The sequence below is a fragment of the Carcharodon carcharias genome, chromosome 4 (assembly GCF_017639515.1).
Source record: "Carcharodon carcharias isolate sCarCar2 chromosome 4, sCarCar2.pri, whole genome shotgun sequence".
In the NCBI taxonomy this organism is placed as follows: domain Eukaryota; kingdom Metazoa; phylum Chordata; class Chondrichthyes; order Lamniformes; family Lamnidae; genus Carcharodon; species Carcharodon carcharias.
In genome coordinates this window covers 36,853,295-36,880,905 of record NC_054470.1, presented here as the reverse complement: position 1 = coordinate 36,880,905, position 27,611 = coordinate 36,853,295, and the positions used below count along the sequence as shown (strand labels likewise).

General features: G+C 41.7%; 1 protein-coding gene across 5 annotated transcripts in view; it reads left to right on the top strand.

Moving 5' to 3' along the window:
* Nucleotides 1-27,611, top strand: part of fancc (FA complementation group C) — a 233,431-nt gene that overhangs the window by 59,971 nt on the left and 145,849 nt on the right. For all 5 annotated transcript variants that reach the window (XM_041185537.1, XM_041185534.1, XM_041185536.1 and 2 more), the window contains exon 4: nt 12,003-12,097. In XM_041185537.1, the coding sequence (XP_041041471.1) occupies nt 12,003-12,097 (95 nt within the window). The remainder of the gene's footprint in view (nt 1-12,002; nt 12,098-27,611) is intronic.

The following is a 27,611-nucleotide window of genomic DNA, read 5'->3' as shown; positions in this document are numbered from 1 at the left end:
GGCTGGTGGGGTGAAAAGTGAGGACAAGGGCAACCCTATCTTGGTTCTGGGAGAGAGGGGAGGGGTGAGGACAGAGGTGCGGGAGATGGGTCGGAGATGGTTGAGGGCCCTGTCAACCACTTGAGGGGAACCCTCAGTTCAGGAGAAAGGAAGACATGTCAGAAGCACTGTCGGAACAGATGCAACGGAGACGGAAGAACTGGGAGAATGGGATGGAGCCCTTAGAGGAAGTAGGGTGTGAGGAGCTGTAGTCGAGGTAGGGTATGAGGAGCTGTGGAAGTCGGTGGGCTTGTAATGAATATTGGTAGACAATCTATCACCAGGAATGGAGACAGAGAGGTCAAGGAATAGAAGTGTTGGCGATGGGCTATGTGAAGGTGATAGAGGCGTGGAAATTGGAAGCAAAATTATAAGTTTTTCCAGGCCCAGACGGGAGCGTGAAGCAGCACTGAGGCAGTGCAATCATCAATGTACCAAAAAAGAGTTGTGTGAGTAGGACTGGAACAAGGAATGTTCCACATAGCTCACAAAAAGACAGGCATAACTGGGACCCATGCGGGTACCCATAGCAACACCTTCATTTGGAGGAAGTGAGACAAGTTAAAGGAGAAATTGTTCAGTGAGAGAATAATTTCAGCCAGGTGGAGGAGAGTGATATTGTTTGCTTCTTTAAATTGATGAGTAAGTTTAGTGTCCTGGCTAACATTGATCTCTGAACCAGCACAACCAATAAAAGATTTCCTGGCCATTTATCTCATTGCTGTTATGGTACCTTTCTGCATGCAAATGGTCATGTTTGCCTACATAATGATAATGACAATACTTCTAAAAGTAATTCATCGGCTACAAAGTGCTTTGGACATCCTGAGGATGTGATGAAACATGGTATAAATTCAACTTCTTCCTTTTTGCAGCAGGTTACCATATTATGTGGCAGGGGCTACTTTTCTGAAGTGACATGAGACTGTCACAAAACTATCATATTTTTCATTATATTGTAGGTTAATGGCTGTTGAGTGTGGTTGGTTCTGTCTGTGTGACTGATTTAACTGGACTGGCGAAGCTTAGGCTACAAGATTGAAATTATCAAAAGAATTAGGTGTAAAGCAGACTTTTGAAATGGAGGTGGACAAGCTAGGATGAGGGTTCCACAGATGGGGTGTGAATGAAGTTTGTATTTTTAGATAAGTGAAATGGTTGTATGATTTTTAAAGGGATGGTGTAATGTTTATAACTGGCAAGATAAATGAGGCAAAGCAGTATGTTTATTTTCCCCAAAAGGGAAAAGGCCATATTGACAACATGAAAGATTTTTATATTATGGGAAAAGTAAATTTCCAAAGGCATGTAGAACAATGGCATTTTATACATCAAAGAGAGAGAAACATATTTAAAGAAGGATGGGAAGCTATGTTGATGTGGCCGTGGAAAATCTGGAGAGGTACACTGTGTGAACCAGACTTGGGAAAAGCCTCTAGCCACACTGAAGAAGTGCTGCTCCAGTAACTAAAGTTGTGTTAAAATCCTTTGGAATTCCACTGTCGCTTGGCTGCTGTGGTAACCTTGGTGGATTGCTTATTTAAATTCAAAATTTACTTTACACTGTTGCCTTAATAGGGGTGTGTAGCTGGGAGTCAGGTTAGTTAGGAATTTTGGGATTTGTTATAATTAGTAACCGTAATCTTTTGTCTGTGTTTGAATTCTTCTCTTTTGTTGATAAATGTTCTAATTTAATTTTTAAAATCACTAAAGGTGTGAGTGGACTCATTACTTCTGAATTCAGTGCACAAATCTTCTCATAATAAATACAAATTGCAAATCTGTTACCATAGTGTGGCCAAGTTTCTCTTGTGGATTTGGTCCACTTGGCACGTACCACCTGCCACATCATAACAATATGTAGGGAAATATTGCATACTATCCAGTCACAAGCTATAATAATAAGTATTTTTTTTGTTCTGTTGCACCCTATATATGAAAAATGGGAGGAAAAGACCAACCGTTTCATCTAGCTTGACTTACAGACAATGTACAGCCTACGTGCACCATCAAACCAGCACTCTAATTATGCAGTGTCTTGGTAGAGGCAAAAAGGAGGAAGAAATAGGCACTTGATAGTATAGAACCTAAATATTGCTGAAAAGAGAGACATATTCTTGAAGCTTTTGGTTTGCACTCATCAAGACAAATGCAAGAATGCCAAATTTCAAACAATCACAACAATTTATACTATAGGAGAAAAGTCTGTTTATTGCTTGGCAAGGTGACTTTGGCTATCGCTTTACCATGAGAAAGTGACAGGAAACTATAGACTTCCCAAGGTCCTGGGTAATTTAAAAAGGGCACAATGTTTGAACAAGGCTTCTTTTGTTTGTAGAGATTGGGTCCTTGCATATGAATGTATGTCGCTTCTGGCAAGTGTAAATGAGCCATGTTACAAGCTCACCTCATATCTTAAGTTCATTGTTAGTGTAGCTATTTGCACACTCAGGATTGTTCAGCAAGTGCTGTCTAATCATGGAATCACATCTAACATGTTTTGATTTGGGTTTTGTAAACATGTGCTGGTTAAGTACAGTCTATACTCTGCTCATTCTAAACAACCAAAGGAACATGCTGTTTGATTCAATCAGCCAATCATTGCGATGTACAGCCAACGTATCTGGCATCGCACTGGTACTGAAATGCATACATGACATTGCTCAATTGTATGGTAGGCAGAATACCTTTCTGGAGTGATGGCAGCATCCTGCTAGTGGAAAATAACACTTGTGTAGCCACGCTTCTCCATGGCAATAGCTCAGCCAATCAGAGTCGACTTGCCAACCAATCAGCATTCTTTTCTCTTGTGGTATAAATTGTGATCATTTGAAATTTGACATTCTTGCATTTATCCTGATGAGTGCAAGATGAAAAGTTTTGACATGCCTCTTTTTAGCAATATAGGGGAAAAAAACCTTAGGCTAATTTTTGAAAAGATTCTGTGACGTAATGATATATTTTCAGATATTGTACTGATGCCCCTAGTACTGTCCTAATGTATCTATCTCAAATAACCTATTCATCTAAAATGAATCTGCTCACTTCAACATTTTCCTTGATGGCTCACCATCACATTTTCAAGGGCAGTTAGGGATGAGCAACTAATACTGGCCTTGCATGCGATATTCATGAAAGAATATTTTATAATTTAAAAATGATAATTGTATCATTTCGAAAATCCATGCTTCTCTGGCTAAATCCACAACGAGTATCCCCTGAAACTCTCAGCTTCAAGCCTAAATATCCTTTTGCTGTTCCTCTAGGGACTTTTCTAGAGCATCTGTCCCCACTGCATAAAAAGATGAAAACTTGGTACATTATTCTAGATAAGCCTTGTATGAAGCAGCTATTGTGTTTCTAGTTTAGCATTAATTGTTCTAGCTATACATTTTAATACCCTATATACATTCCCTGCCAAACACCTCTATCAAATTTCATGTTAGTGTCTCTTACTCGAAGGAAAACACCCCAGCTTCTACAGACTATCCACATAACTATAATTCCTCACCTCTGAACCATTTAAGTAAGTCTCTTCTGTACTTACTGCAAAGCCTGCAGGGACTGAATTAGTGTTTTATATAGGTTTAACCATAGGACTTCCTAGCTTTTATACTCTATGCCTCTCCTTATGAAGTCCAGGGTCCCATATACATTATTAACTGCTTTCTTAACCTGCTACCTTCAATGGTTTGTGCACAAGCACCTCCAGGCCTCTGTCTTCTTGCACCCCCATTGGAATTGTAACATTTGGCACGCATTGTCTCTCCTCGGTCTTCCTACCAAAATGTTGCACTTCACACTTTTCTCCACTGAATTTCAGCTGCCATGTACCCATCCATTCCACCAGCCTATCTATCTCCTTTTGAAGCTACTATTGCTTTCTTCCTCACTGTTTACTGTACTTCAAAGTTTCATGCCATCCGTAGTTTTTGGGATTGTGCCGTGTATGCCCAGGTCCAAGTCATTAATGTTCAGTAGAAACAGCAGTGATCCTGGTACTGGACCTTGGGGACCTCCACTGTCTACCTTCTTCCAGTTCAAAAAACAGGCATTCACCACACCTGTTTTCTATCTCTTAGTCAATTTCATTCTGCCCCATGGTCTTCGATTTTGCTAACCAGCTCTAAAGCCATCTGAAAGTCCATGTAAGCAACATCAACTGCACTGCTGTCGTCCACACTCTCTGCTACCTCATCATAAGACTCAATCTTGTTAATCTAACAAGATGTGGCTTTATCAAATCCACTATTGTCTAAGTGACTGTTAATTTTCTCTCAATTGTTTTCTAAAAGCTTCCCCACCTCTAATGTTAAACTGACTGGCCTGTAATTGCCAGGTTGATCTTTCTCCCCTTTTTTGAACAAGGATGTAACAATTGCAATCTGCCAGTCCTTTGACACCACCTCAGTTTCTAAAGAGGATTGAAAGATTGTGGCCAGCACCTCTACAATTTCTGCTCTTCCTTACCTCAGCAACGGGGCACATATTCAGTTTGGACCAGCTGATATACCCACTTAGGTACCGCCTGTCTTTTTGAGTACCACCTCTTTATTTTTATTTTGAGTACCCTAGCAACCTCTTCCTTTATCATAGCTTTGGCAAAGTCCTCTTTCTTGGTAATCACCAATGCAAAGTATTCATTTAATGTCTGAGCCATGCCTTCTGCCTCCACCAATAGATCTCCATTTTGGTCTTTAATCAGTCCCATTGCTCCTCTGGCAATCTTTTTTCTTTTAGATTGCCTATAGAAGGCCTTTGGATTCCCTTTTATGTTAGTTGCCAATCTATTATCACACTGTCTCTTTGCCCCTCTTATTCTCCTTTTTACTTCTTTCTACTTTTTATATTCAGCCTGATTCTGCAAGCATTATCAAACTGACAGGTCATACGTCTCCTTTTTCTGCTTCATCCTACTCTCTAACTCCTTTATCACTTTGATAACACTGTTGCTGGCCCCTTCCATCACTTTATTGATGATCGAGGGTAGACTGATGGGGTGGTAATTGGCTGGGTTGGATTTGTCCTGCTTTTTTTTTTGTGTCCAGGACATGCTTGGACAATTTTCCACATAGATGCCAGTGTTGTACCTGTACTGGAATAACTTGGCTAGGGACACAGCATGTGCTGGAGTACAAGTCTTCAGTACTATTGCCGGGATATTGTTAGGGCCCATAGCCTTTGCAGTATCCAGTGCCTTCAGCTGTTTCTTGATATCACATGGAGTGAATCAAATTGGCTGAAGGCTGGCATCTGTGATGCTGGAGACAGGGTTTAGTGTCTCAACTGAAAGATTGCACACCTGACAGTGTAGCACTTGCTAAGTATGCACTGGACTGTCAGCCTAAATACTTCAAATCCTCCCCACTGCATTAGCTAACCTGTTTGCAAGGTTATTTGACCCAGCTCTGTTAAAGTGTGAACCAGCCATCAGGATTCTCCTGCACAGAACTTGCCCAAGCCTCCCAGGAATCTGAAGCCTTCTTCCCTGCTCCATGTCTTTAAGCTGACATCCTTCTATTTCTACTCTCAATAGTGCTTGACACTGGGAGTTTGAAGTCCTGTTTTTTAACTTGCTCCCTATCTTCTTAAGCTCTAATTGCAAGGTTTCGACCTTCTTCCTCCTTATGTTGTTGGTTGTGAGCCAGACTATGACTTCTGCCCTCACCCCCAAAGGATCTAAAAATCCACCCCCCCATCCCCGATGTCTTTGTCTGAAGAGCAATGAACCTAACAAGGATGCTTGTGGCCTCCGTTAGTGATAACAGAGCTGCTACCATTAACAAATGCCCTCTGCCTATGCAAATAAAAAGGTAGACTTGTATTTACATGTACCTTTCAAAACCTCACGACATTCCAAAGTGCTTTACAGTCTCTGAGCAACTTCTGAAATGTAATTACTGCAGAATTGTAAAGAATGAAACATGGCAGTCAGTTTGCACACAGCAAGGTCCCACTAACAGCAGTGTGATAATGACCAGAGAATCTGTTTTTATGATGTTGAGTGGGCAATAAATATTGGCCTGGACACTGGGGATAACTCCCCTGCTCTTCTTCAAAATAATGGCCATGGGATATTTTAGATCCACCTTAGAGACAGGACCTCAGTTTAATGTCTCAACTGAAAGATGACACATTTGACAGTGTAGCACTTAATCAAGGTACGCAAGGCTACAGTCATCCCTCAACTTCATAACTTTATGCAAAGGCCTGCAACTCTCATCTGCTGCCCCCCTCCCCCCCCAAAAAAAAAGCTGTTGAAGCTAGATCAATTGAAAATATCAAAACTAAGATTCATTAGTTTCGGTTAGATAAAGGTATTAAGGGAATTGGAACCGGGTAAGGTAAGTTGAGTTAACATACACGTTAGACATGATCTACTTCAGTGGCAGAACAGCCTCAAGAGGCAGACATGTTCCTATAAGCAGGATTTTTGCCCCAACAGGAACAGAGGCGGGCAGGCATGTAATTTTGTGGCACCGACCATTGTGCTGGCACTTCTGAACCATTTTCCTGAAGGTCATTTTGGGGCAGAATGGTGGCAGGTAGCTCGTTAGGTAATTAGGAGACCAATTAAGCTCAATGATATTGTAGTCAGCTTGCAGGCCCTCACCGTGCTGGGAGTATGACAACTGCCTTGGAGGCAGTATCCAAGCAGCAGATCAAGCTCCAGGCTTATTTTGAGGTACCTCCCGGCTATCTGGCCACAGCTGTGGCCACAGGCCATCCTGTGGAGGGGTTATTCCCCCATAATGGTGGTCTGGCAACTGTGGTTTTTATTTTAGTTCAAATCTTTTAAAAAGTTGAGGGGGCACCTCAAGATAGAGGTGCCCTCTCTCTCCCTTACTTGCAACAGCAGGCTGCAACTCCTTCAGTGCTTTTTAAAAATTTATCCTTTCACGGGTTGTGGCTATCACTGGCTAGGCCTTTATTTCCAATCCCTAATTGCCCTTGAGAAGGTGGTGAGCTGCCTTCTTCAATCGCTGGAGTCTGTGTGGTGTAGGTACACCCACAGTGCTGTTAGAAAGGGAGTTCCAGCTAGAGTGAAGGGATAGTAAAATAGTTCCAAGTCAGTATGATCTGTGACTTGGAGGGGATCTTGCAGGTGGCGGTGCTCCCATGCAAGTGCTGCCCTCAACATTCTGGGTTGGATTAGAAGGTGCTGCTGACGGAGCCTTGGCGAGTTGCTGCAGTGCCTCTTATAGATGATTCACATTGCTGCCACTGTGCGTTGGTGGTGGAGGGAGTAAATGTTTAAGGTGGTGGAGAGGGTGCCAATCAAGTGGGTTTCTTTTCCTTGGATGGTGTCAAGCTTCTTGAGTGTTGTTGGAGCTGCACTCAACCAGGCAAGTGGAGAGTATTCCACTCTTGACTTGTGTATTGTAGATGGACAGGGTTTGGGAGTCCAGGGGTGAATTATTCGCCACAGAATTCCCAGCCTCTGACCTGCTCTTGTAGCCACAGTATTTATATGGGATCCAGTTCAATTTCTAGTCAATGGTTACCCCTCGTATGTTGATAGTTGGAGGACTTGTGGATCCTCCAGCTTCGAGAGCCCGCTTGGACTCCTTAATTGGACAGCCAGTGTGCCTCCTGGCCATTAATTGGTCAATCAGATCAAAACAGATGTTGAGTGACTGCTCCCGACACGGTGCAGTGTTGGTACCTGTATTTGACCCTGACATCTGGCTCCCAACTAAAATAATGAAACCCTGCCGTATGTTCCTAAGCAACTTTCCTAAAATTGAAATCAAACTGGTATGTAATTCCCAGATTTTGACTTTCTACCCTTCTTGAATATAGACACCATACAGGTCTCTCCCCAGTATATAAAAAGAGCCTAAACTTCAATGAACTGCTAGTCATCTAGTGTGAATACCATTAGGGCCAGCATCTTGATCTGCTTTAATCAACCTAATCCTAATCAGGACTCCATCTGCATTAACCTCAATCACGACTGAAAACTCTATCACCTTCATTGACAAAATAAGATGGAAAGTAACTGTTTTAATGCCTCAGCCATTTTTTGCACCTTCAATCAAATATATGTGTGCAGTTTTTAACTTTGCATTAGATCTATTCTTGGTTATTCCCCTCGAGCCCTATGTGGTCCTTCATCATTTTGATTTCTAGTGTAATTAAAGTAGGGTTAAGTTTCAGAACAGTAGCATAGCCTCATTGTTATCACTCATGCTTGCTCCAAATACTTTTCAACTTCACCCTCACGCCAAAAAGGAACTCCCATCAAAGGTTTCCAGTTTCTTGTGGATGTTTCATACTGTGAGCATTTGAAAATAAACTTCAGTGTAAAAGTTCAGTTGTCAAAAATCCCATTCTACCCTGATTATTAAGAATTATGGTCAGCATTTTGATGCTCAGTGTGAATAGCAAGAATTTTTGCCCATATTTTTTAGCAAAGGGAAATTGCATCACAAGCTTTATTTAATGGCTCCACTTACAACTTAGCTGGTTGTTTTTTTTTAAACTCTTGAGGAATTAAAAATGGAGGAAGTAGGACATAAGCAAGAAGGATGGATTTGATACAAAATGAAAATCTTTTGTGGATGCATGTTTAGCTGAGGTAGATTACCACACAGTTTTAGAATTAAAGCATCAAAAGCATCAACCATTTTGCTAAGTGTTTAATATCCAAATGATGAAGGAAAAATCTACTATGATAGCTAGATGCATATCCACACTGTAAACAGACTGTTCACTCAAGAAGATATGCAAAATTAGTGTTATTTTCTAATTGAATTTCAGTGCCATTCTCCTTAATCTGATGCCTAGTGACTGCAGGGTGTTTCTCTACCATTTGGCTTGGTTTTTCTCATTGCAAAAATTAAATTGAGATATATATGATGCATTCTTCAATTTGGTACAGTGGCAATGATCAGAGCTTAAAAGACGGAACCTCTTTTACCTGTCTAAGACTTCACCTGAATTTTGGTCATAGTTGTTATTATGGGAAAACCTGGCAGCCAATTTGTGCTCAGCAAGGTCTTACACACAGTATATTAGGTAATTGACCAGTTAATCTTTTTTTTGTATTGCTTGCGCCAGCCAAACTCCCCACTCTTCTTTGATTGGTGCCATGGGATTTTTTTCTGACCACCTGAACTGACAGTTTAATGTTTGCAACTCTCAGCACTTCTGACAATGTAGCATGCCCTCTATACTACATTGAACTGTCAGCCTAGGTTACGTGCTCAAGGCCTGGAGTACTTTATGACTGAAGGAAGACTGCTACATTGCCAAGATGACACTTAGCTAGTGTGCATGGGTCTGTTAACTCCTATATAGACTTAGTTTGTGCAAACCTGATAGCCTGCCAAATATAGCTAAAGGGATCAGCCTGCAACCTCATAGTCCCTAACCCTGAACAGCCCACTTCTACCTCCTTTCCAAGATCCACAATCGGGGTGACCATGGTATACCCATTGTTTCAGTTTTGTCCCATAGAACTGATATCCTTCTGTCTGCACCCTCTATTTCTCCCCTTTTCTCTCTCTTTTCACCTTCATCTGTGGCTCTTCTAATGCCATCTGCCACTTCAATAGTTTCCAGTTTTCCTGTCTTAATTGTTTCTTTTTCACCATGGATCACCAATCTCTCTGCAACTCCATCTCCAATTAGAATGGCCTGAGAACTTTCCACCTCTTCCTTGATTGCAACCCCAACCAATTCCCATTCACCATCACTACCTTCTGCTTGATTGAATAATTTCTCCTTCAACCCCACTCACTTCCTTCAGATAAAAGGTGGTGTTGGGTACTCGTGTGAGTTATAGCTATGCTTGCCTTTTGGTGGGATATGTGGAACGCCCTTTATTCCAGTCCTACTCAGGCTCCCTCCCTCACTTCTTTCTCTGGTACATTGATGACTGTATAGGTGCCATTCCTGTCCTCACCCTGACCTGGAAAAATTAATTAACTTTGCTTCCAATTTTGACCCCTCTCTCACCTTCAACTGGTCCTTCTCTGTGTCTTCCCTTCTCATCCTTGATTTTTTTTTCATTTTTGGTAACCAATATTCACTATGAACCTAATGAGTCCCATAACTACCTTGGCTGCACTTCCTCACACTCTGCTTCCTGTAAGGATTTTATTCCATTCTCCTGGCTTCTTTCTCTCCGTTGCATCTGTTCTGATGATGCATTAGTGCTCCTGATACTCTTGGTTTTCCCTCAACTGATGATTCCCCTGCACTGTGGCTGACAGGACTGTTGACCATGTCCGTTCCATGTCGCATATTTCTGCACTCCCCTCTTCCCTTTCCTTCCAAAACCATGATAGGGTTCCCTCCTCCTTTCCTTTCACCCCATCACCCTCCATATTCAATGGATCATCCTCTACCAGTTCAGCCGCCTGAAGCGTGATGCCACCACTAAACACATCTTCCCCTCCCCTTTCAGCATCCTGAATGATCATTCCCTTCACACTATCATTGTTCGTTCTTCAGTCACCCCCAACACCTCACCTTTTCCTACGGCACCTTTCCATTCAAGCTCAGAGGTGCAGCACCTGCCCTTCACCGTTCAGGGTCCCAACATTCCTTCCAGGTTGAACAGTGATTTGCTTGTACTACCTCTGGTATAATGTACTGCATTTGCTCCTCATGATGTAGTCTCCTCCACACTGCTTTATGGAACAACTCCATATAGTCTCCAAGAGTGATTCTGAGCTTCCAGACACCTGTTGTTTTAATTCTCCACCTTGCTCCCACTCTGACCTTTCTGTCCTCTACCTCTTGCAATGTTCCAGTGAAGCTCAATGGAAGTTTGAAGAATAACCAGTCACTTTTCATCTTTTGGACTTGAGCATTGTGTTCACTTGTTTTAGTTTGTAACCTCTGCCCCCTCATTTTGTTTCCTTTTTCTTTTCTGGGTTTCTTTTGTTCATTTTCTTCAGTTGGTTTTCTCTCTTTTTTTCTTTGCTTTGCTTTTGGACAGCAGCTGTTCATCATTCTGCCATCCACACGTCCTCTATATACATCTTTTGTTTCTTGTACCATTACTACTCTTTGTCCTTGCGCCATGAATCCTTTTGTCATTTAATTTCTTTTGCTTCCTACTCTCTAAGAGGTCCCACCTTTGTTCACTTTCACTTGCTTAAAACCTATTGCATCTCTAACTTTTTCCAATTCTAACCAAAGTTCATTGACCTGAAATGTTAACTCTATTTCTCTCTCTACAAATGCTGCCAGACCTGCTGAGTATTACCAGCATTTTCTGTTTTTATCTTAGGTATCTAGCATTCGCAATGTTTTGCATTTGAATTAGCTTTTAGATTCCTGTTTTATTTGTCATACCCATTTGACTCTGTTTGAAATGTTCCACATAGATCTAGCTAAATAACATTTGTCCACCCTTTTATCATTAGGGCTTCATTAGCTAAAGTCCCATTTAACTTTTAGCTCACTCATTGATAACGGAATCAATGGACATAGTACTGTTCACTCAGTGTTCTTGTACTGTAACATGAATTGAAATAATTCATGCTTGCCACTTGTTAGTGGTAAAGGAGAAAAGCTTTTAAAAGTTGGAGACTCAAAGGTTGTCATATTCGTCTTTCGGATTTTAAACTTGTATCTGATGTGGATGTGCGTTTTTATTACTGATTCATACTTGTGTTGATAATGTATATATCTTTTAGATAATTACAATAAAGACTTTAGTCTAGCCAATATTTAGATGTTCTCAAAGTTGCACTGTAAATAATAAACCTATAATCTAGTTGTTTACCCTGCAACAAATGTGTAATTGTTCCAGGCAACTTGAACTTCTGTATCTGTACATCACTGCTTCTTATGATTTATCTTAACATATTCTAATTCATATCCTTAAAGTGAATTCTAAGGAAATTCCAGTGTACCATTAAAGTCTAATGCAGAGACTTTGCGGTAAGTGATTTACAAACTTCAGTCTACTTTGTATTTAAACTGATTATTGTTTGTTTCTACAGAAGAGAGCCAGCAGAATCTGTTACAGTGTCTATGGTGTCTGTACAGTGCAGAACCTGAGAATGCTGTGGAGCTGAAGGCCAATGAGTGGATATGGGTAAGATTATCTGTCTATTTCAACTAGTGCAGATTATAGTTTAAAATTTCCCCAGTAATTTCTGCAGGGATTCTGCCAATCTTGCACCATAACATGTGGTGATCATAGAGAGATGATCTTTTATGGGCTTCCTGCTGAAACTAATGGCAGACAATTGGGGAACTATATCTAGAAATTCTACCCTGTATTTGTTTTAAAATGTACCTTATGCATTTAATTACTACACACACTTACTTACATTCCACTCCTCTCTCACTGCAAAAGTAAGCTGTCTTTTATTAAGATTTAGAAACTATGGTGGAAGTGGTTCTACAAAGTAAACAATCAGTAATTTGTAATATTTGCAATAACTAACAAGAATTATTTATGTATAGTGTAAACTGATGTAAAAATGGTTGAATACATTTTTTCTAATTCATTTTTGAAATGTCACACTGTCCTGCTTTCTTTTAAAAGATGACATTGAATATTACAAGCATTGCTCGTGAATGTATACTATCATCATGCAAAATAACCCATATAATTTTAATAGGTTCTTAAATTAACTTGTCTATGGGCCCCTCCCTACATGTTTTCAATTAAAGAAAACAGCTCAAGCGCACGCTGTTATTTTTAATGTATCTGTGTTGATTTACATATTTACTGGAAAGATTTATTTCATATAAAACACAACCAAATTTTTCATTTAGCTTAGGAAAAAATAATTTGGTTTTGCTTTTTTTAAAAACTCTGATATGGTTTTAGAAGAACTTTGTAATTGATCGCTTTGCATTTCAACTGAACCTATTGGACAGGATTTTGCAGTCAGCAGTGAACAAATTGTGCCAGTTGTTCATTACAATTACAGTTGCTGACAGACTTCCTGTGAAGTTTAGCGCTGGAACTTGCTATGATTAGAAAGCCATTTCGGCACAACATCCTCTACAGGGGATCTGGGACCTGTATGAACAGAACAAGAAACTGTGTGTCTACTTAACTAATCAGATTGATTACTGAACAGCTCGGCATCTGAATCAGGAAGTGTAAGTTAGAATATTTAATCCAATGCCAACTCGTGAACAGAAAGTGAAATAAAGAGAGGGAAAGAAAGGTGGGATTAAGAGAACAAGGTAAAAGTGACAGTGAAGAAAAGCTCAAAGAAAATTTTATTTAATGTCTTTATTTCCTTATATCTCCAGTGGTAATTACAATCTGAAGAAATGAAACACCACACTTTAAAAAGTAAATTTTAATGCCAGAAAGGTTGTTTGGCAATAATTGACTTATTACAGCGTTAAAAATTTACTTGCATTGGCATGGACAAGCACTAACTTTTTCTGTTCTGTTTAGTGTCTATCCATCATTTACGTACCACAGCTTCATGCTGTTCCATGTGTTTCAATACCGACCCTTTTGGCTAGATACCAAATAACAAAACTCTGGAGGAATAAGGAAACCTAGACAATAGCTTCGTGATTTCTGTGTTTTACTGCACATATGTGATTGCTGGAAGTTGCTGTCCAATTTACATGTTTTAATAACATTGTGTGCTGATAGTCTTGTTATTATTTTTACTGCAAAATTTGGGCCGAAAGTTACATATTCGGCGAATGTGTTTAGGAGTCCATTTGTCCTCAGTTAACATAAAATTTGTAATGTAGTAGCTGCTACCTTCATAATCAAGTGAAGATACCATCCTAATCAAATAGTGATTGGTCAGATTATGCACTAACCACTTAATATGCAGCATCTGATGATTATAGAATGGAATTGGCTTCTGTAGCTCACACCCTAACTTCAAATAAAATTGAGGAAGGGGACATTTTATTTAAAAAAAAATAGTGAATTTGCACTTGTGGAACAACAAGAAATACCCTGATAATAAAGGCAACAGCTCATTCTCCTTGTCACTCGCTGACCGCAGAGCATTAATGGCATTGTTAACCTGCATTTTAATGAAATGAACCTATTTCCAATGTTATTTAATAACTAGAAAAGCCTATTAACTTCCTTGTTATGAATCAAAAGTTGAAAATCCATAAGGAACAAGTTGTTTTGAAGTAACAAAACAAAAACAAAAATACCTGGAAAAACTCAGCAGGTCTGACAGCATCTGCGGAGAGGAACAGAGTTAACGTTTTGAGTCCGTATGACTCTTCAACAGAACTAAGGAAAAATAGAAAAATATTTTTCCTTAGTTCTGTTGAAGAGTCATACGGACTCGAAACGTTAACTGTGTTCTTCTCCACAGATGCTGTCAGACCTGCAGAGTTTTTCCAGGTATTTTTGTTTTTGTTTTGGATTTCCAGCATCCGTAGTTTTTTGCTTTTATCAAGTTGTTTTGAAGTGTTGGATGATCTCTTGTGTGGTCTTTATCGCAGGCATCATACAGTCCCTCGATTCTGAATTTTCACAGGTGGTGTTTGGATTATGTTTTCTGTTTAGGGTTGGATTATATTTTTGGCCGTTCTTGTAATTAATTATCTTTCTGTTGGTTTCTTTGTGCCTTAGTTCATTCCTGTTCCAAATAGGAAAGAACAGCTGGTGATTTTACTAATTTTGCCACTTAAAGCTAATTTTAAGATTATCTTCCATACATGCTATTTTATTGTGACCTAAAGCCTTTTAATTTTGTGAAATTAAAATGAGGTGGTTTAAAAACATACATTCGTCATTTGTGAGGTAGTCAAAAATCCAATTAAGCAGCCTTGGTATTTACTGCTTGTTATGATCTTAATTTTAAAAAGTGCTGGACTTTTTTGTGTGACAGTTTATTTATTCATAGTGCATTTGTCAATAAACTTGAGGAACCAATCTTTGATCTGCTATTGCATCAATCAAATCTTAAGCAGAAACATTGTTGACTATGATTTTAGTTTTCAGATTCCAACCAGAAAATGTTTTCCTTCCTGTCTCAATTTCTGTTCAAGCTGGGTAATAAGTTTCCACGTCCAAATATCCTTTTAAAGAAAAAAATGCATAAGCAGTTGTGGGTAAAAAGAAATACTCTTCTGATCACTTTGATGGAGAATATTGCAATGCATATCATGATTTTTGAAATATATGTGACAGAAAGCTGAATTTGATGCTAAAGTCTATGCCATAGCCACAACATACAGACCAGACTCTGAAGAGATAGTTAATACAGTAATTACACTGTGGATTGGAGACTACCACCACTAAATATTAGTGTTCAGATTTGCTTTAATCACCAGCTTCCCATTAGTGGGTGGTCAAATGTCTATATAAATTTCAAAGTAATCTGGCTAATCTGTTTCTCATACAGCAGTGGGTATAATGCAGGGCAGATGTGAATGGCATCATTTGATACTTTATTACTTTTCTTTAAGGTTGAATACATATGATAGTTCAAGGCTATAAGTGAACTGACAGAAATCGTGAAACCTTATGAATGCTGTATTAGTTAAATATATATAGTATGTATATGTTTTATATATATATATATATATCTCCAATAATTTGCTTTTATTCAAATGTTTTTGTAAATAATATTCTCAGATCACATGTTTTGGCTCCTGTGATGACTGTATATTCAATTTTTATATTGATAGAAAATCCCTCCAATTTTTCTATGTGACAAGGTTATAAAATGTTGTTTAAATCTGTGGTGCTTTATGTAATCATATCAAAAGATTAGTGTGTTACTTGTGTGGTTCGTGAATTTGTTCTGTAGTGCTTGTAGCAATACAGACTGGTAAAATGTTATTAAATAATTTAAGCTACGCAAATTCATAATCTGCATATATTTCTCCTTGTACAAAATTTTAAAGTGTATCTGGAAGTTAATGTTTACACTCAAGTTAATGATGTAGTGACCGCATTAGTTATCACATCTTTTCTGTAGGTACTACACTCAGTTTTATTTTTGTGCAGTGATTGGCATCAGGCTACATACACAAACTGGGATTGCGGAGATTAAAATGATGAACAACAACCTTCTAATAAGTTTTACTATGGAACTACGAAAAACAATAGCTGTCCTATCCATCTAGACAACTAAAAGTGCCAGTGAGCTTGTCAGGTATGCTGCTTGGCCTGATGCTTCATTCATCACAAGACAACCAATTAAAAGCAACTACATAAAATAAATAGGTGCTTAATTATCTTATCAAAGTTGCCATCTCCTTTATATCCGTACACTAATGCATTAACTGAAAAACAATGAAACAACTAGAAGCCACCACAAACGCGATTAAAATCCTTTTAGTGACCATATTTTTCTGAAAAATGAAAAAAAATTAAGCAAATTATTAAAAAGAATTCCACATCAATTTATTAATTCCATTCCTGCTGATTGCAACTACTTCCCCATGGCTTGCTGGGGACTTTGGGCATAAACCCCTCTGTCTGCATGCAACAGCTTCAATTATACAGTGCAAATGGCAATGCATACCCATATCGTTTTGTGTAAAAAAAAATGAACCTTTTTCTTCTTATCTACATTGAGTTGTGCATAAGACCATAAGACATAGGAGCAGAAGTAGGCCATTCGGCCCATTGAGTCTGCTCCGCCATTCAATGACATCATGGCTAATCTCATAATCCTCAGCTTCACTTTCCTACCTCTTGCCCATAACCCTTGATTCCCTCACTGATTAAAAATCCGTCTATATCAGCCATGAATATACCTAATAACCCAGCCTCCTCAGCCTTCTGGGGTAAAGACTTCCACAGATTCACTACCCTCTGAGAGAAGAAATTCCTCCTCATCTTTGTCTTAAATGGGCAATCACTTACTCTGAGATTATGCCCTTTGGTCCTAGACTCTTCAGCAATTGGAAATATCTTCTCAGCATCTACCCTGTCAAGCTACCTAAGAATCTTATGTGTTTCAATAAGGTCACCTCTCATTCTTCTAAACTCCAATGAGTACAGTCCCAAGCCACTTAACCTCTCCTCATAAGAAACCCCTTCATACCCAGGATCAACCTCGTGAACCTTCTCTGGACTGCCTCCAATGCCAGTATATCTTTCCTTAGATAAGGGGACCAAAACTGTTCACAGTATTCTAGGTGTAGTCTAACTAGTGCCTTGTATAGTTTTAGCAAGACTTCCCTATTTTTATACTATACTCCATTCTCTTTGAAATAAGGGCCAATGTTCTATTTGCCTTCTCTATTACCTGCTGAACTTGTATGCTAGCTTTTTGGGATTCATGCATGAGGACTCCCAAAACCCTCTGTGCTGTAGCTTTTTGCAGTCTTTCTCAATTTAAATAATATTCAGCTCCTCTCGTCTTCCTGCCAAAATGCATAATCTCACATTTTCCCACATTTCATCTGCCAAGTTTGCCCACTCACTTAACCTGCCTGTACCCCACTGTAGACTCTTTGGGCAAGATATTGCGCTCGTCGAGCGAGTGCAAGCCCAACCCCAACGAGCATAAAATGACGTGCGATGATGTTGGGTGAGCGAATATAAACCATGCAAACCAAAGGACTAAGATAAAAGCAAAATACTATGGATGCTGGAAATTTGAAACAAAAACAGAAAATGCTGGAAAAACTCAGCAGATCTGACCACATCTGCGAAAAGAGAAACAGAGTTAACGTTTCGAGTCTGTTTCTCTCCCCACAGATACTGTCAGACCTGCTGAGCTTTTCCAGCATTTTCTGTTTTTGTTTCAAGCCAAAGGACTGTCGGTCTGATCAGACCTTGGGATGGATTTAACCTTCATCCTTGGGATTGCGTGCGCTTGATTATTAGCATCTTTGGTGATCTTTTACAAATGGAGCTCATGAAATATAGACAGAGAAAGGATAGAGATAGAGAAAAGGTGGAAAGTTGAGTAAAGATAAATACATGGAGGGAGACCAAGTCAAGACTATATTAAGAGGCCAGGAAAGAGACTATACAAGATGCCATAGTAGATATGGTAGTTATTATTTTTCCCAAAGTTTTCACCAGTTTTGGTTTCTTAAAACGCTTGAAATTACAATCTAATACTTAATGAAACCGAGTGGCTATTTTACGCTGAGCTCCTGCTGCAAAGGGAAAATTAAAACCTATGGAAAATATATTTCATGATGTTTAGTATCCAGTTCCAAACTTAACCTACTTCATTTCTGTCAAACTCAGCAAGTGCACACTGGTAGTGCAGCAGTTGAAGAGCTGTTCACCATGCTGAAGCTCTAACTTTGTAAATCTCCTGTTACAACTGATTACAATTTAATTGCTTTTCTCTAAGTCTTGCTGTTGTTTGCTATTCTTCTGCTACTGTCTACAGTTTTGTTAGTTTAAATCTGTCATCAAATGCAACTGAGTTTCTGAAATAACTTTTTTGCATCTGATGGAAAGATAGCAATGGTGACACTAATGGAAAGAAACATGGATTTTTAAAAAAATATGCAGCTTATAAAATGGAGGCCTGCGTAATGTTGTTTGTGAACATTTCCAGCAAAATGTAATTTACAAATGAGAGGGAAAAGAAACCTGACATGCCACATGACATGTGGAACAAAGACAAAACTGGTGCAGACCCACTTTAGGAAATGACCTCATGTTTATAAATGAGCTCTGGACGTTCTTGCTTCAAGACACAGAGGGATGGCAGGATGTGGCAGCACATAAAAACAAGTTATTACTTGACTACAAGACATTTTGTGGTAGAAGGCTATAAATTTTAAACCTGTGGTTTTTTCATCATGTATGTTGAAGGTTTAATGAACAAGCAAAGCATAATTAAATAAGGATTGGAGTACAGTTCTTCCATCAAATTGTCTGGACACTGTTAAAACTGATTTGATTTAGTTACAAAGAACTAATAATGATGATTTAGTTAGATAGTCAAAGATCATATGTGGCTTGATTTGTCTGCACTAGCTCATGCTCCTTTTTGGGTCAAGATATTTACAGAATTTTGTTATTGCCCATATGAATACAACTTTTAAGGGTCCTTAATTCCTTCTTTTGTATTTTCTTTTAATTCTACATAATTCTTGGGCACCCTACTTTTTTTTTCCTTTTTGAGTATTTTGCTTTCCCAGCCCTATTGGCGCTCTCTTGGAAATGGAGCGGCAATTTACTTCCAGGAGTTGTTCATTGAACTTCCAGCTCTTGACTCTTGAGCTCACCATCAGCCTTCCTGCTCTCGCCCCATTTGTCATAGTCTGCATTTGCACTTTTCCTGGGGGTTGGTGTGGGAGAGGGGAGGGAAGAGTGGTTGTGGGGTGCTGGGAGGCAGTTGTGGGTGTTTGCTATTGGGGTTTTCTGGAACTGTGTGGCCGAGGCCCTGATCACTTGAGCGACCCAGGATTTCTGCCATGTAACTTCATATTTGCACTGGGACCGTTGATTTTTTTCCCCTTCACCAATAATTTTTGTGAGGTGGAGAGAATAAGCATAAACAGGAGACGAGTTTCCTGCAAGAAATGGAAAACAAATTAAAAACAATAAGGCATGGCGTTGGTATTTGCCCCAAGAAAAGAGAGGGCAGCATTATTCTCGGCCAAGTTACACTGCTTTCAATGTGCAAGATGCAAAGACATAAGTACCATCTGGCTCGGCACTCCACACACTGACCCAAAACCACATTTCCACGACAGCTGTCAGTTCACCTTCCGATTGACCAGCTGTGCCACCTTAAGAGAGCTTTGCACCAATCTCTATCACCCACTGCCACACCAGCCCTCCACTAACACCCCCCACCTCCCAACCCCAACTAGACACTTACTTCTGTGTCTGTAGCAGGCTCCCTTGGACAAATTGACTTGAAGACCTACATGAGCTACTGCAAGATTCCCAAGACCGCTCTAGGTCCCAAACACAGACAGAACATACCTGATTGGCATTGCAATGTAAAAAGAAAGCTTTCTAGTAACCTTCCAGAATATTAATGTTTAGATCAATGAACTTAGTGCACATGCCTGATGCAATAGCCAGTACAAGGGATAGTTGCCCTAGGCTGACTATAATGATGGGATTTTTAATATGGAGTAGTGTATATGTTGTGTGTGCTTGACTGGTTAAAACTAGCAAAAATATCAGCATGTCGGAAAGCTGGCTCCAAACTATCGACTTCTGAGATAAACTAGAGTGCTTAGGCAACTTGCGTGCAACCCCTACAGGAGAGGTAGATTGTCTATTAACATACACACAGTTCAATTATATTTCAACTCACTTGCAACTTTCAGGATGCATCTTTAAATTAGAGTATGAAGCAGTTGAAGGGAATGAATTAAACTTTTGGAAATATTGTCGATAATCAATGGGCATTCTCATTTGTTTGTGGGAATCCTGCCTGTGGAAAAGGGCTTGTTAACATGAAGTACTTCTACTGAGTGATTACTTTCGACAATTTAGAATGTTTTCACGATCACATCCGGATGAGTGGAGCTATGGATGCTTTAGATTGGAGCTCAGACAAGGACCAATATGACCGGCGGCAGCTAGCCGCTCGGGGACCCGGCAGCAGCCAGCCATTCAGAGGTTTGTAGCTGGACAGTAGCAAACGGGTACAGCTTACAGGACGCACTACACAGGTGACAGGCTTGAACTGAGATTCCTTGACATATGTGAACAGCATGTCTAAGGAGGCTCAGTTGTCAGCTTAGGTGGTGGCAGACATCTGCAGCCTCCTAGAAGGAGATCTGTTGTCTGCTGGATCTGGTGACCACACGCCATCCATGGCTGTCAAAGTTACCACTGCCCTTAACTTTTTTCCCACTGAAACTTTTCAAGGCTCTGCCTGAGACATACCATTATGCCAGATTTTCCTGATGAGGCCAGCCAAGAGTGATGCTTGGGTTTCCGGCTCTGGCTGGCTTCCCAGAGGTGCAGGGCATTATTTACTGTACACACATAGCAATTTGGGCACACGCAGTTTATCCAGGGATATTCCTTCACTGCAGGGGCTTTTACTCTATCAGTGTGAAGCTGGTGTGCAACCATGAAGATATTTCTGTGTGATGGAGTTCCAGGGAGCTGCAAAGATGTTTTTGTCCTGTGGCAGTCTAAGCTCGACCACCTCTTTGGACCTGCAAGAACACAGGTGGATTCCAAGAGATGAGATGCCTACTTCATACTTGGCTCATGCCATCAGTCAGAAACCCAAAGAATGAAGCCCATATTGCTACAATGAAAGCCATTTTACCACCGGATGAATGATCGAACAAGCCATTGGAATGCTTTGTGGGGAGGTGATGGTGTAATGGTGCTGTCATTGGACTAGTAATCCAGTGACCCAGGGTAATGCTCTGGGGACTGGGGTTCGAACCCCGCCACGACAAGTGGTGAAATTTGAATTCAGTGAAAACCTGGAGTTAAAAGTTTAATGATGACCATGAAACCATTGTCAATTGTCGTAAAAAAACATCTGGTTCACTAATGTCCTTTAGGGAAGGGAATCTGCTGTCTTTACCTGGTGTGGCCCACATGTGACTCCAGATCCACAGCAATGTGGTTGACTCTGAAATGGCCTAGCAAGCCAAAAGATTGTAACAAACTATTAAAAAGTCAATAAGGAATGGAACCGGATGGGCCACCCGGCATCAACCTAGGCACCGGAAATGACAACGGCAACCTCAGCTCTGTCAACCCTGCAAAGTCCTCCTTACTAACATCTAGGGGCTGGTGTCAAATTTGTGAGATCTGTGTCTTTGACTAGTCAAGCAGCAGCCTGATGTATTTATACTCTCAGAATCATACCTTACAGATAATGTCCCAGACATCATCCTTAGGTATGTCCTGTCCCGGCAACAAGCCAGACCCAGCACAGTGGTATACAGTCTGGATAGAGTTGCCCTGGGAACCCTCAACATGACTCCGGACCCAATGAAGTCTTATGGCATCAGGTCAAAAGTGGGCAAGGAAATCTCCTGCTGACTACCACGTAATGCCCTCCCTCAGCTGATGAATCGTGCTCCTCCATGTTGAAGACCACTTGGAAGAAGGTAAGGGTGCAGAATGTACTCTGAGTGGGAGACTTCAATGTCCATCACCAAGAGTGCTCGGTAGCACCATTACGGAGGGAGCTGGTTGAGCCCTAAAGGATAAAGCTGCTAGACTGGGTCTGCGGCAGGTGATGAGGGAATCAACAAGAAGGAAAAACATAATTGACCTCATCCTCACCAACCTGCCTGCCACAGACACATCTGTATCGGTAGGAGTGCCCATAGCACAATCCTTGTGAGGATGAAGTCCAGTCTTCACACTGAGGATACCCACCATTGTGTTGTGTGGCACTACCACCTTCCTATTGGGATAGATTTTGAACAGATCTAGCAACTCAAGAATAGGTAGACAGGTGCTGTGGGCAAACAGCAGCAGCAGAGTTGTACTCAGCCACAATCTGTAACCTCATGGCCTGGCATATCCCCTACTCTACCATTACCATCAAGCTAGAGGATCAACCCTGATTCAATGAAGAGTGCTGAAGGACATGCCAGGAGCAGCACCAGTCATACCTAAAAATGAGGCGTCAATCTGGTGAAGCCTATAACACAAGACTACTTGCGAGCCAAATAGCATAAGCAGCAAGTGATAGACAGAGCCAAGTGATTGCACAACCAACGGATCAGTTCTAAGCTCTGCAGTCCTGCCACATCCAGTTGTGAATGGTGGTGGACAATTAAACAACTCACTGAAGGATGAGGCTCCACAAATATCCTCATCCTTAATGATGGGGGAGCCCAGTACATCAGTGGAACAGATACGGCTGAAGCATTTACAACAATCTTCAGCCAGAAGTGCCGAGTGGACAATCCATCTCTGCCTCCTCTGGAGGTCCCCAGCATCACAGATGCCAGTCTTCAGCCAATTTGATTCACTCCACGTGATATCAAGAAATGGTTAAAGGCACTGGATACTGCAAAGGCTGTGGGCCCTAGCAATATTCCGATAATAGTATTGAAGAACTTGTGCCCAGAACTTGCCGCGCCCCTAGCCAAGTTGTTCCAGTACAGCTACAGCACTGGCATCTATAAAGCAATATGGAAAATTGCCCAGGTATGTCCTGTACACAAAAAGCAGGACATATCCAACTCAGCCAATTACCACCCCACCTATCTACTCTCGATCATCAGTAAGGTGATGGAAAGGGTCATCAGCAGTATTATCAATTGGCACCTGCTTAAGGATAACCTGCTCACTGGTGCCCAGTTTGGGTTCCACCAGGGCCACTCAGCTCCTGACCTCATTACAACCTTGGTTAAAACATGGACAAAAGAGCTGAATCCAGAGGTGAGTGAGAGTGACTATCGTTGACACCAAGGCAGCATTTGACCGAGTGTGGCATCAAGGAGCCGTAGCAAAACTGGAGTCAATGGGAATCGGGGAAAACACTCCACTGGTTGGAGTCATACCTAGCACAAAGGAAGATGGTGTGGTTGATGCACTGCAGGAACTCACCAAGCCTCCTTAGACAACACCTTCGAAACCTACGACCACTACTATCTAGAAGGACAAGGGCAGCAGGCACATATGGGAACACCACCATCTGGAAGTTCCTCTCTAAGCCACTCGCCATCCTGACTTGGAAATATATCGCTGTTCCTTCATTATTGCTGGACCAAAACCCTGGAACTCCCTCCATAACAGCACTGTGGGTGTGCCTACATCACATAGACTGCAGCGATCCAAGAAGGTAGCTCAACACCACCTTCTCAAGGGCAGTTAGGGACGGGCAATAAATGCTGGCCCAGCCAATAACATCCACACCCCACAAATGTATAAAAAACCACATGACAGATCTGAAGAGTATGGTTCAGTACGTTGTGCAGAATGGTCATGGTTTACTGCACTCTACATAGCGTTGTGTGGCAGAGGGTTTGCATTTGTAGCAGGAACAAGGTGAAGAGCACAGATGGTCCTTGGATTATTTGGGGGAGGAGGAGAAGAAAGGTGGTGAGAGCAGTATGCTCCCACTGCTGCTAGGGATGCCCTTATTAATATAAAAATCACCTACAATGCACCAGTGAGCCTATATCACAAACACATGTGGCGCAACCCTTCAGCCCCCCCCACCCCGGCAACCCACCTCATCCACTGACACAAACATCCACCACCCTTCAACATGCCCTCCCCCAAATTGGGCCTTATCAATTCATGTCATCAACAAACAAGTTAAACTATGATTTGCCACCAACACCTGAGAATGGGCAAAGTGGGAAAGTGATGTAAAGTAATAATAATGTGATGTAACTAAACAACAGAAACTTAACAACACAACATGTCCTTATACACCGATGTGCATGCCATTGTGCAAATACAAAACCTTATTCTTCCTTTCCCTACCATTCCTATATGATATAACACTAATGGCTTGAACAGAGATTGAGGTCGGCAGCTCAGATCCTTGCAATGACAGTTGAGTTTTCTTGGCTGATGCCTTCTAGGTTTTGTGAGGGCCCTCCCACAGATTGCTCCACCTGCGTCTATGCAGGAGTAGACTCTGCCATTAGTAGACAAGGCAGCATGAGCGTTGTTGGTGAGGATTTGGGGGTGGGGAGGGGGTGGGTGCAATATGTGAGAAGTAGAAACACTTCTGGAGCCCCCACTTCCATGTTCCCTTTCACCATCCCTCTTGTGGTCTAGCTGCATTTTACTGCTGCCATTCTGATGGAGAGCACTTTGGTGCAGTTCAGTGTGGCTCTCTTAAGGTCAAGGCTGAGGTTTTGGTTATCTTATTTAAGGTGGTAGATGTGTTGGACCCAGAGTCTGCGTGGACATGGTCAAGGATTCAACTGATATTTACATTTTACGTTTCATGAAGTTGGCCACCCTACCCTTGCAAGAAACCATTATCACAATGCTCTCTAATATCTACCCATTCATGTTTGAGCTGGATTCCTCATTTCTGTCTGCAGTTGTGCTCAGTGTGCTTGGAAGGCCTGTCCGTGCATCCAGCATTCTCTGTTGCTGCTCAAATTTCTCCTTTCTATCAACACCCGAGTAGGTACAACAAGTGAGAAGAAACATTCACTCCATACAAGTGCCAACCATTGACCATCTTCAACAAGAGAGAACCTAACCATCTTCCCTTGACATTCAACAGTAAGACCATCACTGAATTCTCCACCATTGACATCCTGAATTGGGAGTTACCATCAGAAACTTGACTGGACGAGCCATATAAATACTAAGACTATACAAGAGCAGGCCAGACACTGGGAATTCTGCAGACTCCCCAAAGTCTACAAGGCACAAGTCAGGAGCGATGGAATACTTTTCATTTGCCTTGATGAATGCAGATCCAACAACACTCAAGAAGCATGACAGCATCCAGATCAAGCCTGCTTGATTGGCACCCTCTCCACCCCCTTACAAATATGAGGTTTGTAAGATTATTGTATTTTGGGACTTAGCTTTAAATTTTGAATAAATGAAGGAATCTTGTGACCTGTTCTGTTGCCTGCCTAACAGCCTGTGATCAAAAGAAGGTTTAGAAACACTGACAGAGTCTGCTTTTCAGGCTTTCCTCATGGTGGGTCCCATGCAGCCACTGGGTGAATGACAGTGATGGCAGGATGAGGCCCTTAAGTGGGCATTAATTACCCACTTAAGGGCCTCTTTTTTTAACTCATTCATGGGATGTGGGCTTTGCTGGCTGGGCCAGCATTTATTGCGCAGCCCGAGTTGCCCTTGAGGAGGCGGTGGTGAGCTGCCATCTTGAACCACTACAGTCCATATGGTGTAGGTACACCCACAGTGCTGTTAGGAAGGAAGTTCCAGGATTTTGACCCAGCGACAGTGTAGGAATGGCGATATATTTCCAAGTCAGGATGGTGAGTGACTTGGAGGGGAACCTCCAGCTGGTGGTGTTCCCATCTATCTGCTGCCCTTGTCCTTCTAGGTGGTGGTGGTGGTGGTGGGTTTGGCAGGTGCAGCCGAAGGAGCCTTGGTAAATTCTTGCAGTGCATCTTGCAGATGGTACACATTGTGCTACTGTGCGTCGGTGGTGGAGGGATTGAATGTTGTGGATGTGGTGCCAATGAAGCGGACTGCTTTGTACTGGATGGTGTCCAGCTTCTTCAGTGTTGTGGGAGCTGCGCTCATCCAGGCAAGTGGGGGATATTCCATCACAATCCTGACTTGTGCCTTGTAGATGGTGGACAGGCTTTGGGGAGTCAGGAGGTGAGTTACGTGTCACACGATTCCTAGCCTCTGATCTGCTCTTGTAGCCACAGTATTTATACGGCTAGTCCAGTTCAGTATCTGGTCAATGGCAACCCCCAGGATGTTGATAGTGGGGGATTCAGTGATGGTAATGCCATTGAATATCAAGGGCGGTGGTTGGATTCTCTCTTGTTGGAGATGGTCATTGCTGGACACTTTTGTGGTGCGAATGTTACTTGCTACTTGTCAGCCCAAGCCTGGATATTGTCCCAGTCTTGTTGCATTTGGACATGGGACTTCTTCAGTATCTGAGGAATTGCAAATGGTGCGGAACATTGTGCAATCATCAGCAAACATCCCCACTTCTGACCTTATGATGGAAGGAAGCTCATTGATGAAGCAGCTGAAGATGGTTGGGCCTAGGACACTACCCTGAGGAACTCATGCAATGATGTCCTGGAGCTGAGATGACTGACCTCCAATAACCACAACCGTCTTCCTTTGTGTTACATATAACTCAAACCAGCGGTGAGTTCTCCTCCGATTCACATTGACTCCAGTCTTGCTAGGGCTCCTTGATACCACACTCTGTCAAATGCGGCCTTGATGTCAAGTCATTCTCACCTCACCTCGGGAGTTCAGCCCTTTTGTCTATGTTTGAACCAAGGCTGTAATGAGGCCAGGTGCTGAGTGGCCCTGGCAGAACCCAAACTGGGCATCAGTGAGCAAGTTATTGCTAAGCAAGTGCCGCTTGTTAGCACAGTTGATGACCCCTTCCATTACTTTACTGATGGTCGAGTGTAGACTGATGAGATGGTAATTGGCCGGGTTGGATTTGTCCTGCTTTTTGTATACAGGACATTTTCAACATAGCCGGATAGATGCCAGTGTTGTAGCTGTACTGGAACAGCTTGGCTAGAGGCGCGGCAAGTTCTGGAGCACAGCCCTTCAGTACAATTGCCGGAATATTGTCAGGGCCCATAGCCTTTCCACTATCCAGTGCCTTCAGCCGTTTCTTTATGTCACGTGGAGTGAATCGAATTGGCTGAAGACTGGCATCTGTGATGCTGGGGAACTCTGGAGGAGGCCTAGATGGATAATTCACTCGCCACTTCTGGCTGAAGATTGTTGCGAATGCTTCAGCCTTATCTTTTGCACTGCTGTGCTGGGCTCCTCCATCATTGAGGATGGGAATATTTATGGAGCCTCCTCCTCCAGTGAGCTGTTTAATTGTCCACCACCATTCACGACTGGATGTGGCAAGACTGCAGAGCTTAGATCTGATCCATTGGTTGTGGGATCGCTTAGCTCTGTCTATCACTCGCTGCTTATGTTGTTTGGCACGCAAGTAGTCCTGTTCACCAGGGTGACACCTCATTTTTAGGTTTTACTGGTGCTGCTCCTGGCATGCCCTCCTGCACTCTTCATGGAACCAGGGTTGATCCCCTGGCTTTATGGTAAT